The sequence below is a fragment of the Ornithorhynchus anatinus genome, chromosome 19 (assembly GCF_004115215.2).
Source record: "Ornithorhynchus anatinus isolate Pmale09 chromosome 19, mOrnAna1.pri.v4, whole genome shotgun sequence".
NCBI classification, from domain to species: Eukaryota; Metazoa; Chordata; class Mammalia; order Monotremata; family Ornithorhynchidae; genus Ornithorhynchus; species Ornithorhynchus anatinus.
This window is the reverse complement of record NC_041746.1, coordinates 18,234,548-18,248,480: the sequence shown is the minus strand read 5'-3', so window position 1 is coordinate 18,248,480 and position 13,933 is coordinate 18,234,548. Positions and strand designations below refer to the sequence as shown.

Below are 13,933 nucleotides of genomic sequence, written 5' to 3'. Positions count from 1 at the left end.
TCCTGGACTTTCAGTCCCGCGCTCTTTCCACTAAATCACGCTGCTTCTCAAGAAGGCTTCTTAAGAAGGCCGTCCCCGTCCCGCATCTTAGATCCTATTCCCTCGCATAATATTCTCGACCGTGTAACTCCCCACATCTCCACAAGTGGCAAGTCACTTAACCTTGGGTCTTATAGTGCAGAGCACTGTACTAAACACTCGGGAGAGTACAGTGCATTAGGTAGGTATGAACTCCACTCTCAAGGAGCTCTCATTCTAATCCCTAAGGCTGACGTGCCACGTTGGACCTAAGATCCCTTGCCAAGACCGACCAAACCTAATTGATTCACCTTGTGAGCCTGGGCACATCTCTCAGGCTCAGTTTCTTCATCGGTAATCTGGGGGATAAACATGCCGACCCATCTCCCAGACAGGCATGAGAATTATTTATAAATCTGGGTGAATTCCCTCCCTGAGAAATGTAGCATTAAAATCCAATCACTTCATGTGAATCATCTTTCATTACAAGAGAGTCTTTTAACTCTTAGTCCTCAGTACAGCGCTCAGCGCTTAGTACAGTCCTTGGCACATAGTAAGGGCTTAAATACCATTATAAAAATGGTAAATATAAAGATGATTAGTAAAAATATCCGCTGGGGTATTTTTGGTTTTCGACAAGGAGAGAAGAGCGATCTTCAGAAGCAGGCCCAATAATTGCTTTGCTTTCATACAGAAAGGCTGGCAAAGCTACTTCAGAGAGGCATGGATTTATTATTTTTCAGTTGATCAGTGTTCCAGAAAGGACAGATTTATGAAAAAATTCAGCAATAACAACATTTAATTGCTGCCGAAAGATTTTAAAATTAGCTCTATTTTAATGGCAAACCTTTAAGGCTTCAATTTGGCTTCTGCCAGTATTCATGACAATTTTTCATTCTCCTCTACTCTGGGAAAAGTCATAATGAAAATCCTTGCCCTTTATATTCTCAACTGGGGGAACCGTGCAGATCACTTTGGTGGAGGTTTTTCATTTATTTGCCTATATTGTGGTTTCTATAGGTCAAGTCTGAATATTTCTATTGCCGCCTTTCCTACCGTCTCACTTCCTGTCTTTACTTCTTAAGGCAGAATTACACCTTCGCAGGCTACAAAAAAGAAGTGAAGAGCAAAAAATACGAAAAAAGTGCATTTTCTCCTCTTTCCCCCTTAAGAATTCCTGTTATATTTACTTTAAAACGTCAGACCTAATCTGTACAGACAGCGGATAAAATATTAATAAACTGTCTAAATATTCATCCAAATATTTTGTTTAGGCGGTGAGAACTTTCTACTAGTGAAATTGCACAGATAAAAGGTGAAATGACACTCACAGGTCTCCATAAAAGTCTTTTTTTTTTTTATGGAGAGGCAAGATTCATGAGGCAAAGCTAAGAAGTGAAATTCAACTCTGAGAGCAGAGATAATTGATTCCTTTCATGTACGACATCATTCAATCCTCAACTTGAAATTTAACCGTCTGGAGGAAAGTTTTATAAATTTATCCTTTTCAAACATTAACTCCTCTCTCCCTTTGATCGGTATTGAAAAGCGATTGACTAATTAATGATATCAGTGATATTTGTTAAGTGCTTATTCTTGTGTGGTATTTGTTAAGCACTTACTCTGTGCTAGGCTCTTTACTAAGCACTGGATAGAGTTGGACATAGCCATGTCCCACGTGGGGCTCAGGGCTTTAATCCCCATTTTACTCACGAGGGAACCGAGGCACAGGGAAGGAATGTGACTTGCCCAAGGTCACACAGCAGACAGATGGTGGAGCCAGGATTAGAACTCAGGTCTTTCTGACACCCAGATCTGGGCTCTATCCCCTAGGCCCTGCTGCCTCTCCATGTGCTGAGCACCGTACGAAGAGCTGGTTTAGCCTCAAGATAATCAGGTTGTACACAGTCCCTGTCCCAAAAGGGACGCACAGTCTAAGAGGGAGGAGAGCGGTATTTAATTCTCATTTTAAAGACGAGGAACACGAAGAAGTTGTCACTTGTCACAGCAGACAAGTAGCCAAACCCACGTCCTTTGATTCCCAGGCCCCTACGCTCTCCGTTAGGTCATCCTGCCTCTCCAACGCTTGGCCAAATTCATCTGAAAACACGTGGCGTAAGGAGAAAGATGTGGAAAAATGGTTTGATATAGATTTGCGTTTGTCGATTTATTGAGGTCCGGGTCATCGACTAAGGTACTCAAATAGTATTGGCAGCGTGGCTCGGCGGAAAGAGCCCGGGCTTGGGAGTCAGAGGTCGTGGGTTCGAATCCCAGCTCTGCCACTTGTCAGCCGGGTGACTGTGGGCTAGTCACTTAACTTCTCTGTACCTCAGTTACCTCATCTGTAAAATGGGGATTAAGACCGTGAGCCTCACGTGGAACAATCTGATGACCCTGTATCTCCCTCCCCCAGTGTCAGAACAGTGCTCTGCACATAGTAAACGCTTAATAAATGCCAACATTATTATTATTATTATTGCCATAAATATTCATCGCGACAACAGGTTCATGAAGCTCTAACGGGACTACTGTCCCCTCCTAGAAAACGGGGTGAGGTAATACAAGCGCTGTCCGTGGACAGACGACTATTTTACGTGCTATATTTAGCGTCCTCGGCCTGCCCGTGTAGAGCGCTCGTGTTAGCATGGGATTAGTGTGGTGATTTTCTTATCGTACCTGTACAGTTCTTGGCTACCCGGGCATCTCCATAATAACCGGGGGCGCAGCGCTCGCATTTGAATCCCGTGGTGTTGCGGAAACAGCTGCGACACTCCCCCGTGACTTCATCGCAGTCCTCGAAGATCAGGTTGGGGTCTGAATTTCCGCTGCAGTCGCATTTTCTGCAGGTACTTCCTACCAGTAAGGGGTTTCCATAGTAACCAGGGGCACACCTGGAAAGGAAACAGAAGAAGCAGTGGAAAGAGCCCGGGCTTGGGAGTCAGAGGTCACGGGTTCTAATCCCTGCTCTGCCACTTGGCAGCTGTGTGACTGTGGGCAAGTCACTTCACTTGTCTGGGCCTCAGTTCCCTCGTCTGTAAAATGGGGATGAAGACTGTGAACTCACGTGGGACAACCTGATGACCCTGTATCTACCCTAGCGCTTAGAACAGTGCTCTGCCCGTAGTAAGCGCTTAACAAATACCAACATTATTATTATCCTCTCTCCGTCCACTCCGCTGTACTGTTATATCGTATTCGTCCGAGCACTTACTATCCCGACTCTGCCCTTGTCATCTGTGTGACTGTGGGCAAGTCACTTCACTTCTCTGTGCCTCGGTTCCCTCATCTGTAAAATGGGGATGAAGACTGTGAGCCTCACGTGGGACAACCTCATTCCCCTGTATCTACCCCAGCGCTTAGAACAGTGCTCTGCACGTAGTAGGCGCTTAACAAATACCAACATCATTATTATTATTATTATTATTGTTACTCCGTTGAGTGAGGGGATGGTTCTCAATTCCCCAAGTACTTCCACCTGAGTAGCCCGAACGAGAAGAACTGCGGCATCCTGTGCGACCTCCGGCAAGTCTGCTCTGTGCGACGATTTCCTCAGCTGTAAAGTACTTATTCTCCTTCTTCCTTAGACTTCCTGCCCCATGTCCGACCCGCTCATCTTGTATCCGTTCCAGTGCTCGATACAGTGCTCGGCACACAGTGAGCACTTAAACCCCGCAGTTATCATCACCCCGACACCTAGGATGGTGCTTGGCACGTAGCGAGTGCTTAAGAAATGCCGGTATTTTTATGTTGTTGGTGTAAAACGCTTTGATGGCTGAAACTGAGGTGTTTGTTTAATAAAGAGTAAAAAAAACATATTCTTCCAGGATAAAACTAAAATATTCTAGCCGAACAACATCCACGTTAACTCACCTTTCACAGTTGGGGCCCGCATACTCTTCTTTACAGACACAACGCACCGCACCACTTTTCTTGTAGCAGGAGTCTGCAAAACTAGAATCGAAAACATCGACCGTAAGATTAAATGAACAACACACCGGGAAAGACGTAGCAAACGCTCCCAGTGACCATATACCGTGAATTTATTGATGTTACTTCACGAAAGAGTTTACTTATATGATTATAAATAACCACACACTGATGCCTCATTCATTGGTCTCCACTTTATGGAACTGGAAATGTAATGTTTTTAAGTGACAAGCGTTTTATTTCTACTCCTAAAACTTCGTCACGCGTGGAGGTCTTTAACTTTGGAAGCGAAATTTAACCAAATCGAACTGATGTCTTTATAACGTAAAGGCTCTTAGGGGGTCCTTGTAAAGCGTAAGCTAAAACGGTTTGAAAAAAATGAATAATTTGCATTCATCATCCAGCGATATAAGCTGGGGTGTCTCACGGCCCTTAGTGAAAGAAAGGTGGGCATTAAAAACAGGGTGGAGACTCAGCTTTCTGCTTTAAGGCCAACCCCACTCTTCTACCTGACCGGGACCCATTCACTTCGCTCCCCGTGCCTCAGTTTCTCTTTCCCCAAATTTTGGGTGTGAATATTGAGCTATCCGACAGAGACACGCTATCTAAGAAGACTACCCCCTCTTGTTCAAGTTCATGTCTGCGACTCTGGAAGATCTCCAGCCTACGCAACGTGAAGCGATAAAGCCCGCTGATCGGAGCAAAGTTGAGGGGAGGGGAATAGCTTGAACTCTGTCCCAAACGGAATGGCACGGAGAGACGGCAAGCAGAGGCCTCGGCATTGGATTGGAACTTGAGGGAAGAGCTGGGAGAAGTCATGGCGTAGCGGATGGAGCCCGGGCCTGGGAGTCAGCAGGTCGCGAGTTCTAATCCTGGCTCCTCCACCTGTCTGCCGTGTGACCTTGGCCAAGTCACTTTTCCGTGCCTCAGTTACCTCACCGGCAAAATGGGGATTGAGACCGCGAGCCCCATGTGGGACAGGGACTGTATCCAACCCGGTTTCCTTGTATCCGTCCCAGCGCTCGGTACAGTGCCTGGCACAGAGTAAGTGTTTAACAAATACCACCGTTATTATTGGGTGGGATCTGCTAACGGGCTGGGTTTAATGTTCCTGAAGGAAGGATCTTTTTGTCGGATTGTGCTGTAGCAGGTTAACTTTGATCGGTGGCACATCAGTAGGACACTTCCTTGAAAAAATTAGACCAGGAAAACCAGTGCCCTTAGGGGTGGCCTTTTCAGTGGCGGTTTCCCTCGGCCGAGTAAGGGCCGGCCCTCCGAGGTGGGGAGAATCGATCCATCGGTGATTATTAATTATCATTCTTTCTGTTAAGCACTTCACTGTGGGGCAAGCACAGCTCTAGGTACCGGGGTAGATACAAATTATTCGGCCCGGACCCAGTCCCGTCCAACACAGGGTTCACGGCCTAAGTCAGAGGGGGAAAGGCATGGAATTCCCATCTTACAATTGAGGAAACTGAGGCCCAGAGAAGTTAAGTGACTTGCCCAAAGTCACCCAGCAAGCAGTTGACAGAGCCGGGCTTGAAAGCCAGCTGCTCTGACTTCCAGGCCCGTGATCTTTCCCTGCTGCTTCCAAGTGCCTACTCCGTGCAGAGCACTGTACTCAGTGCATAACGCAGTGCTCTGCACACAGTAAGGGCTCAATAAACACCACCGATGTGGCTATTGATGATAATAAGTATTTGGGAGAGTACAATATACAGTAGAGTTATTAGGCCCGATTCCTGCCTTCAAGAATCCTACAGTCGAGTGGGGGAGACAGATATTAAAACCAAAGACAGACAGGGGAAGCAGCGGAGTACGAGGCTATGCACGAGCAGCCTAGAGCACTGTACTAAACATCTGGGAGAGGACAGGATAACAACGTAACAGATGTATTCCCCGCTCACAACAAGCTTACGGACTAGAGGGGGAGACGGACATTAATATAAATGAATACAATTTCAGATATGTACGTAAGTGCTGTGGGGTTGGGACGGTGGAGGACGAAAGGGAGCAAGTCAAGGTGATGCAGAGTGGGAGAAGAGGAAAGGAGGGTTCAGTCAGGGAAGGCCTCTTGGAGGCCTTCGACAAGGCTTTGAAGGAGGGGAGAGTAACTGTCAGGTAGGAAGAGGGAGGGCAGTCCAGGTAAGAGGCAGGACGTGGGCGAGAGGTAGGCGGCGAGAAAGACGATACCGAGGTACTGTGAGAAGGTTAGCATTAGAGGAGCGATGCGTGCAGGCTGGGTTGGAGTCTGGGGTACGACTGGTCGTGGGGAGAACGTGGCGGCCGTTTGGTTTCTGGATAACGATTAGCACTGTCTCCACATCAAGGATGAGTGTAGAAATATCGAAACGTTTCTCAGGTTATTTTCGGAAAAGTATTTTTGGCTTAAGTAACGCTCGGGCAACAGTATATCTGCAAAGTTCCCTCCATCCATTCTCACAGCTGGACTTGCGAGTGAATGCATTTTGAAAGAGAGCAAATGGATTTGTTTCCCTTGTTTGGAGACATTTATAAACCGGGCAGAATGCAAAATGGGATTCCTGGTGAAGAGCCATAGCCTCGATTTATCTTCTGGAACAGTCGGGTAAGAATATTCCAACTCCATTATAATCCTTTGGCCTCGACACTTTGTTTAACTTGTTCTTACTCTTTAGTGTGCTCTAAGAAATACTTCAGCGGTGTAGAACGCATGAACAAAAACATCCTGAATCGTTTTCTTCAAGGTTTACTCAAATGCAGCCCCCACCGAAACACGCATATAGCCATACACCCATTTGGCTTCGAAGCCCTGTAACCTCTGCTAGCATCTGGACAGATCTGTCTTACGTTTGTCTGCCTGCTTCCAAACAGATGACTTTTCCCTTAATTGAAACTACCCCGATCGTTCCCGGAGGAGGTAAAGAACATGTCTGGTCAGTCCCAGAGAACAAAGATCTGTGTAAACTCATCCCGGGGACAGCTATGTGACTCAAGACCTCGGACACTGAGAACCGTGACCTTGATGTTTGTCGGCCCGGGATGTAGCTAGCGTCTGAATCCACTGTTTCCTTTCCTTTTAGGGACATTCATTTCTCCGGTTAAGAGGGCCTCACTTGGCTCGTTTCACACTGTACGCGACGTCCCGTATACTCCATGGGAGTTTTACATTCTTATGCGCTTTTGAGGTACCAGAGGGAGAAACAAACTGATAGTATTTTTCTCTGTACTTCCGATGTTGCTGTCTTTGTCGAAGACGGACGACTAACTTGGTACCAAATGCCCGGTGGAAAGCCACGTACATAAAACGAGTCTGAATATCGGAGTGTTTCTGCATCGGTCTGAGGGCCAATTCCAGGCTTAGGAAAACGTGGTTTAAGAATTAACCGGGTGAACAAACCAGTGGGAAGAAACGAAAGCAAGCCGGAAAGGAAGAAAAAGGAGGTCCCAGTTGTACGCTCTGTAATTTTTTGGGATGGTGTTTGGGGTTTGTTAAGTTGTTGGGAGAAGCAGCGTGGCTCAGTGGAAAGAGCACGGGCTTTGGAGTCGGAGGTAATGGGGTCGACTCCCGGCTCTGCCACTTGTCAGCTGTGTGACTGCGGGCAAGTCACTTCACTTCTCTGTGCCTCAGTTATCTCATCTGCAAAATGGGGATTAAGACTGTGAGCCCCACGTGGGACAACCTGATTCCCCTGTGTCTACCCCAGCGCTTAGAACAGTGCCCTGCACAGAGTAAGCGCTTAACAAATACCAACATTGTTATTAAGCGTTACGTTCCAGGTGCTGTACTAAGCGCTGGGGTAGATACAGGTTAATCACACAGGGCTCACAGTCTTCAAATCCATTTTACAGAAAAGGTAACTGAGGCGCAGAGAAGTTCGGTGAGTGCCCAAGGTCACATAGCAAACAAGTGGAGGAGCTGGGATTAGAACCCTGAGTCTTTTGACTCTCAGGCCTGACTCTCTCCATTAGCCATCCTGCTTCTCTTCCTCACTGCCATCGTCGTGCCTCACTGTGTCGAAACTGTGCTTCACTGGATTTCTAAGATATTTCTTTTTTACCCTCCCTGCTTCAAATTCCCACCTGCCTTTGCTCTCTTTAAGCCCTGCGGTTACAGAGTTCACCCATTATAAAGCTCTCTTTTAGTACTCTTTCAAGATAACCCTATTGAATTTTAATACTGATGGAGTTTGAATTTAATTTAATTTGAATTTACTACCGATATGGGAGATCCCCCCGGTGTAGTGAAGCGAACAGAGAGTTAGGAATCGGGGGAGACCGGCTCTATTCTCAGCTCTACCCCGCTCCTGCTGTATGGCCTCGGGAAAGTCACTTAGCCTGTCAAGCCCTCAGTTTCCCCATCGTAGAATGGCGATAATGATACCCAATCCACTGCTACGTCCCCAGTTGCTTGACTTGAGGGAATTTTCAGGCATCTGTTCCTAGAGCGTCTATACATGAGCACACACAGGCACAGACTTTAAATATTCCATCTCCCTAGAAAAAGTGGCAGAAAGATCAGAAGCTACCAAGGCCATTTCATCGCGATGTCAATTTTCAATTAAGGGACGAGAAGAAGGTAGAGACAATACTTCTAATTTTCTCCCTCTGGGCTCTCAGGATATCAAATGAGTTCCGGAGCTTTTCGGTCCTGAGAGAAAACCCCCAAATTCTACAAGGACAAAGAGCAAAGGAAGAATGAGTGGACAGACAATCGATATTCCTCTTGAACTTACTTGGCAAGGTAGGGCAGAGGGCAGGGGCAAGGTTGGCACCCGGTTGGCGCTCCTCGAACGACATCCCCAAAGAAGCCATCCACGCATTTTTCACAGTGCTCTCCAGTGGTGTTCCTCTGGCAGCCCTGAAAGACAGAATGATCGGTGTTCGAGGGAAGCTTTGCTGTCAAAATCCTCGCTCTGCCTCACAAATGCTGCAAAAATTGGCCCCCGCCAGATATTGACAGATGAGACAGGGAGTGAAGGAATGATAAAATAATGAGCACAAACTACGTGCCGAGCACTGGACTAAACGACATGTTTCCCCACTCCTCGAGGAACTCCCGTGGTTGCCCAGTCACCTCCGCATCAAACAAAAACTCGTCTCCACGGCTTCAAAGCCCTCAATCACCTCGCCCCTTCCCACCTCACCTCGCTACTCTCCTGCTACAACCCAGCCCGCGCAAAATCTGCGCAAGGGTCTCGGGGTAGCCCGCAGGCGACACATTCAGGAGGCCCATATTCAGAAAGATGCTCTCGCACGGACTGATCCGCTCTTATAGTACTACTTAATACTACCTAACAGTACTACTATTACGAATAATAGACGTGGCATTCGCCAAGCACTCTAAGCGCTGGGGAAGACGCGACACAATCAGGTCAGACACGGTCCCTGTTGCGGTTGAGGCTCGTGGCCTACGTGGGTGGGAAAACAGGTATCTAATCCCCGTTTTATACAGGAGGAAACTGAGGCCCAGAGAAGATATATCCAAGGATAAGGATAGATTCATCCGCGGTCACACAACAGGCAAGTGGTCCGCACAGGGCTCTGCACACAATAAACATTCAAATGCCCCCGATTGGATTGAAGTGGCGGAGTCAGGATTAGAACCGGCACGTCTAGACTCCTGCTCCTTTACCGTCTTCACCAAGTCTGAAGTTTACTTGCTCGGGATGAAAAACACGTGACGGACGATGACTAGAATTAGCTGATTTTGTGGCAAGAGATGGGGTACAAATGTAAGGCCGAAAACCGTAAGATTCCCCTGTGGACCCGGCCGAAAGTAGGTGCCAGAGAATGAAAAATAAACACGCCGCCCGAGTTGCGCCTTACGGAACGGTCGGAGAATATAAAAAAGAATGAATGTACCGCTTTCGGTAGAGGGCTGTGCTTGGAGTGAAAGATGAAATTGATGGATTAGGAGTTTATTTCTTTCTGGTCTGGAGGAATGGAATAGGTGGGAGAGTTGGAAATCAAACGCTCCTCACTCTTGGTTAAGGTTGAGATAAGGAGAGAGTCAAAGTTGATAATAAAAGTCGTGTTTAAGTGGTCACTGTGTGCAGAGCGCTGGGCCTGACGGAGTATGATCAGATGGGACACAGGCCCCGTCCCACGTGGGCTCCCATTCTAAGTAAGAGGGAGAACCGTCACCGACCTCCATTTTACAGATGAGGAAGTCGAGGAACAGAGAAGTCCAGTGATTTACCCAAGGTCGCACAGCAGGCAGGTGGCAGAGCCGGGATTAAAACCCAGGTCCTCTGACTCCGAGGCCAGTGCTCCGTCCACCAGACCGCACCTTCGCTTCAGTACCCAGCCTTGTGGATATTGGAAATTTGGGGGGATGGATGGTTGTAGAAATTGGGATTGGGATGGTTTTCCACAGTGGGGATTATGGGACGTTGTTCGTAATGGCACACGGTGATAAATCTGAACATTCCACATTCTTGATTCTCTTTATCGCCATTGTTCTCGTCGGCCCGTCTCCCCCGATTAGACCGTCAGCCCGTCAGAGGGCAGGGACCGTCTCTATCTGTTACCGATTTGTCCATTCCAAGCGCTTAGTACGGTGCTGTGCACATAGTAAGCGCTCAGTAAATACTATGGAATGAATGAATTCCACGGCAACGGAGGCAGGAAGGTTGGGGCTCAATATTAAGGTCCGTACATACTGGCAAGAGAAGATGAATTCTTCTTCAGTGATGCTGAGCTGTTGTGACATCAACGCTAAAACATCAACTGATCTCATCTGACCTGATCCGACATCGACTCACACAACTCCTCAGTCGAGTGACTTGGCGTGCCGTCGCCAACTTCCAGGATTTGCCGGAGATGAAAGGGGAGACTCGGATAAATCCGGCTTCCGCTGCTGAGGGGACTTTCGGCCGAGTCATTCAATTAATCAATCCGTATTGATTGAGTGGTTACTGGGTGCAGAGCACTGTGCTACGTGCTGGGGAAAGTACAACAACATCATCATCATCAAAATAATAACGTTGGTATTCGTTAAGCGCTTACTACGTGCAGAGCACTGTTTTAAGCACTGGGGTGGATACAGGGGAATGCGTTGTCCCAGGTGAGGCTCACAGTCTTCACCCCCATTTTACAGATGAGGGAACTGAGGCACAGAGAAGTGAAGTGACTTGCCCACAGTCACACAGCTGACAAGGGGCAGGCAGCACCGCGTAGAACGTCGCGCGGAAAGAGCCCGGGCTTGGGAGTCAGAGGACGTGGGTTCTAATCCCGGCTCCTCCCCTCGCCTGCCGTGCGACCTCGGCCAAGCCACTTCACTTCTCCGTGCCTCAGTTACCTCAACTGTAAAATGGGGATTAAGACCGTGAGCCCCACGTGGGACTACTCCGGAGCTTAGAACAGTGCTTGGCACAGAGTAAGCGCTTAACAAATACCATCATTATTATTATTATTATTATTATTATTATTACAGACACACTCTCTGTGCAGAACACCGTACTAAGTGCTTGGGAGAGTGCAATATAACGTAGTTGGTAGACACGTTCCCTGCTCATAAGGGGTTTACGGTCTAGAGCCAATTCTCAAGTGGTCCGGATACCTCTGCTGTACTTAGGGAGGCAGCGTGGCTCTAGTTGAAAGAGCCTGGGTTTGGGAGTCAGAGGTCATGGGTTCGAATCCCAGCTCTGCCACTTGTCAGCTGTGGGACTGTGGGCAAGTCACTTCGCTCCTCTGGGCCTCAGTTACCTCATGTGGAAAATGGGGATGAAGGCTGTGAGCCTCACGTGGGACAACCTGATGACCCTGTAGCTCCCCCAGCGCTTAGAACAGTGCTCCGCCCGTAGTAGGTGCTTAGCAAATACCGACGTTATTATTATTATTAGAGTCTATTCTCAAGAGGTCCGTCCGGATACCTCTGCCGTACTTAGAGAAGCAAGGTGGCTCAGTGGGAAGAGCCTGGGCTTGGGAGTCAGAGGTCATGGGTTCGAATCTCTGCTCTGCCACTTGGCAGCTGTGTGTCTGCGGGCGAGTCACTTCGCTTCTCTGTGCCTCAGTTACCTCATCTGTAAAATGGGGATTAAGACCGTGAGCCTCATTTGGAACAACCTGATGACCCTGTATCTACCCCAGCGCTTAGACTCGTGCTCTGCACATAGTAAGCGCTTAACAAACACCAACATTATTATTATCAACTGCATTTTTTTATGGTATCTGTAAAGTGCTCACTACGTGCCAGGGACTGTACTAAGCCCTAGAGTAGGTATAAGCTAATTAGTTTGAACACAGTCCGTGTCCCACGTGGAGCTCCCAGTATTAATCCTCATTTTAGAGATGAGGTAACTGAGGCAGAGAGAGGTTACGTTCACACAGCAGACGGGAGGTGGAGCTGGGTTTAGAACCCAGATCCTGCCTCTCAGGCCCGCACTCTATCCACTAGGTCATGCTGCTTGCCTTCTGGGAACGCATGAAGAAGAAGAAGATTAATAAGTAGCAGAATGTTGACCGCCCCCCTCTTTCCCTGACCTCGTGTCGCCAACGGGATGGGAGGGCAAAGCCAGATAATCTTGTCCCCTACTCAGACGAGCAGGGGTGGAAGCAGAAAGAAAGACACTGGAACACATAAATGTAGAGGGTCAATTAACATAATCTCAGGGGCCAAGGAGGGAGCGCTGGGTGAAGGAATGTATTTAAGGATTTGGGTCAGAGTGTATCCTGGGTCAAGATGTAATGTCATCAGTCGACCTCCTCCGTTAAAAATAGAGGTCTGTTGCCTTGACCCCTTGAAACGCATCTTGGAACAAACCAGCGTGTGTAAACACAAAAGAGTACGGGGTCCAGCTGGAGGAGAGTAATACTAATGAATAATAATCGTATTTGTTAAGCGCTTACTATGTGCCCCGCACTGTACTAAGCGCTGGGGTGCATACAAGCAAATCGGTTGGACACAGTCCTTGTCCCACGTGGGGCTCACGGTCTTAATCTCCATTTTACAGATGAGGTAACCGAGGCACAGAGATGTGAAGTGACTCGCCTAAAGTCACGAGAAGCAGCGTGGCTCAGTGGAAAGAGCCCGGGCTTGGGAGTCGTAGGTCATGGGTTCAAATCTCGGCTCTGCCACTTGGCAGCTGTGTGACTGTGGGCCGGTCACTAAACTTCTCTGGGCCTCAGTGACCTCATCTGTAAAATGTGGACTGACTGTGAGCCTAGCGTGGGACAACCTGATGACCCTGCATCTACCCCAGCGCTTAGAACAGTGCTCTGCACATAGTAAGCGCTTAACAAATAACAACATTATTATTATTATTATTAAAGTCTCTAGTCCCGAGAGCCAGCATTAGAACTCATGACCTTTTGATTAGAGAGTAGAGAGGACTGAAAAGTTTTTAGTGCTTTCATTTCTCTCTGAAAAATCCCTTCTGTAAAATGGGTTGTTAATAATAATATTGATAATAATAATGATAATAAAACGTTTGTGAAGTACTTTCTGCCAAGCACTGTACCAAGCAATGGGGTAGACATAAGATAATTAGAGATAATTAGATTGTCCACGGTCCCTGTTCCACAGGGAACTCACAGTCTAAAGGGCAAGGAGAACAGGTATTTCACCCCCAGTTGACAGCGGAGGAAACGGAGACAAAGAGAAGTGAAATGACTTGCTCAAGGCCACACAGCAGACCCTGGGACCGACGTAGAGGAAATGGAAACCCCAGTCGAAGCTCAAACCTGGAGACACTCTTTCAGCCCAGAGTTGGCTCAAGACATTTTGTCTGAATTTATCTCACCATTAACTCAACTAAAGGCAGTTGGCCAGAGGAGCTAGAAGGGATTTCAATTTGTCTGCTTCATTGTCAGACAGCTGAATCCCATCTGTGCCGAAGAAAACCGATCAATTGTAAAATAGAATCGTAAAATATAGGTTCATATTTCATTTCTGGGGTACCTAATAAACTACAAAACTCAGCCAACTAGCTGTCCCATTCCCTTATTGCTTGACGGATGTTTATAGATTCCATAACGTACCTTCAAGTCAGCCATGATATTCATT

The 13,933-nt window shown here is 47.5% G+C and overlaps 1 protein-coding gene across 2 annotated transcripts in view; it reads right to left on the bottom strand.

Annotated features, from left to right (window-relative positions):
- LAMA4 (laminin subunit alpha 4) overlaps positions 1-13,933 on the bottom strand; it is a 160,432-nt gene that overhangs the window by 87,169 nt on the left and 59,330 nt on the right. For both annotated transcript variants that reach the window (XM_029047122.1, XM_029047123.1), the window contains 3 exons: positions 8,661-8,785; positions 3,889-3,969; positions 2,695-2,909 (listed from right to left, as the gene is read on the bottom strand). In XM_029047122.1, coding sequence (XP_028902955.1) covers positions 2,695-2,909; positions 3,889-3,969; positions 8,661-8,785 — 421 coding nt within the window. The remainder of the gene's footprint in view (positions 1-2,694; positions 2,910-3,888; positions 3,970-8,660; positions 8,786-13,933) is intronic.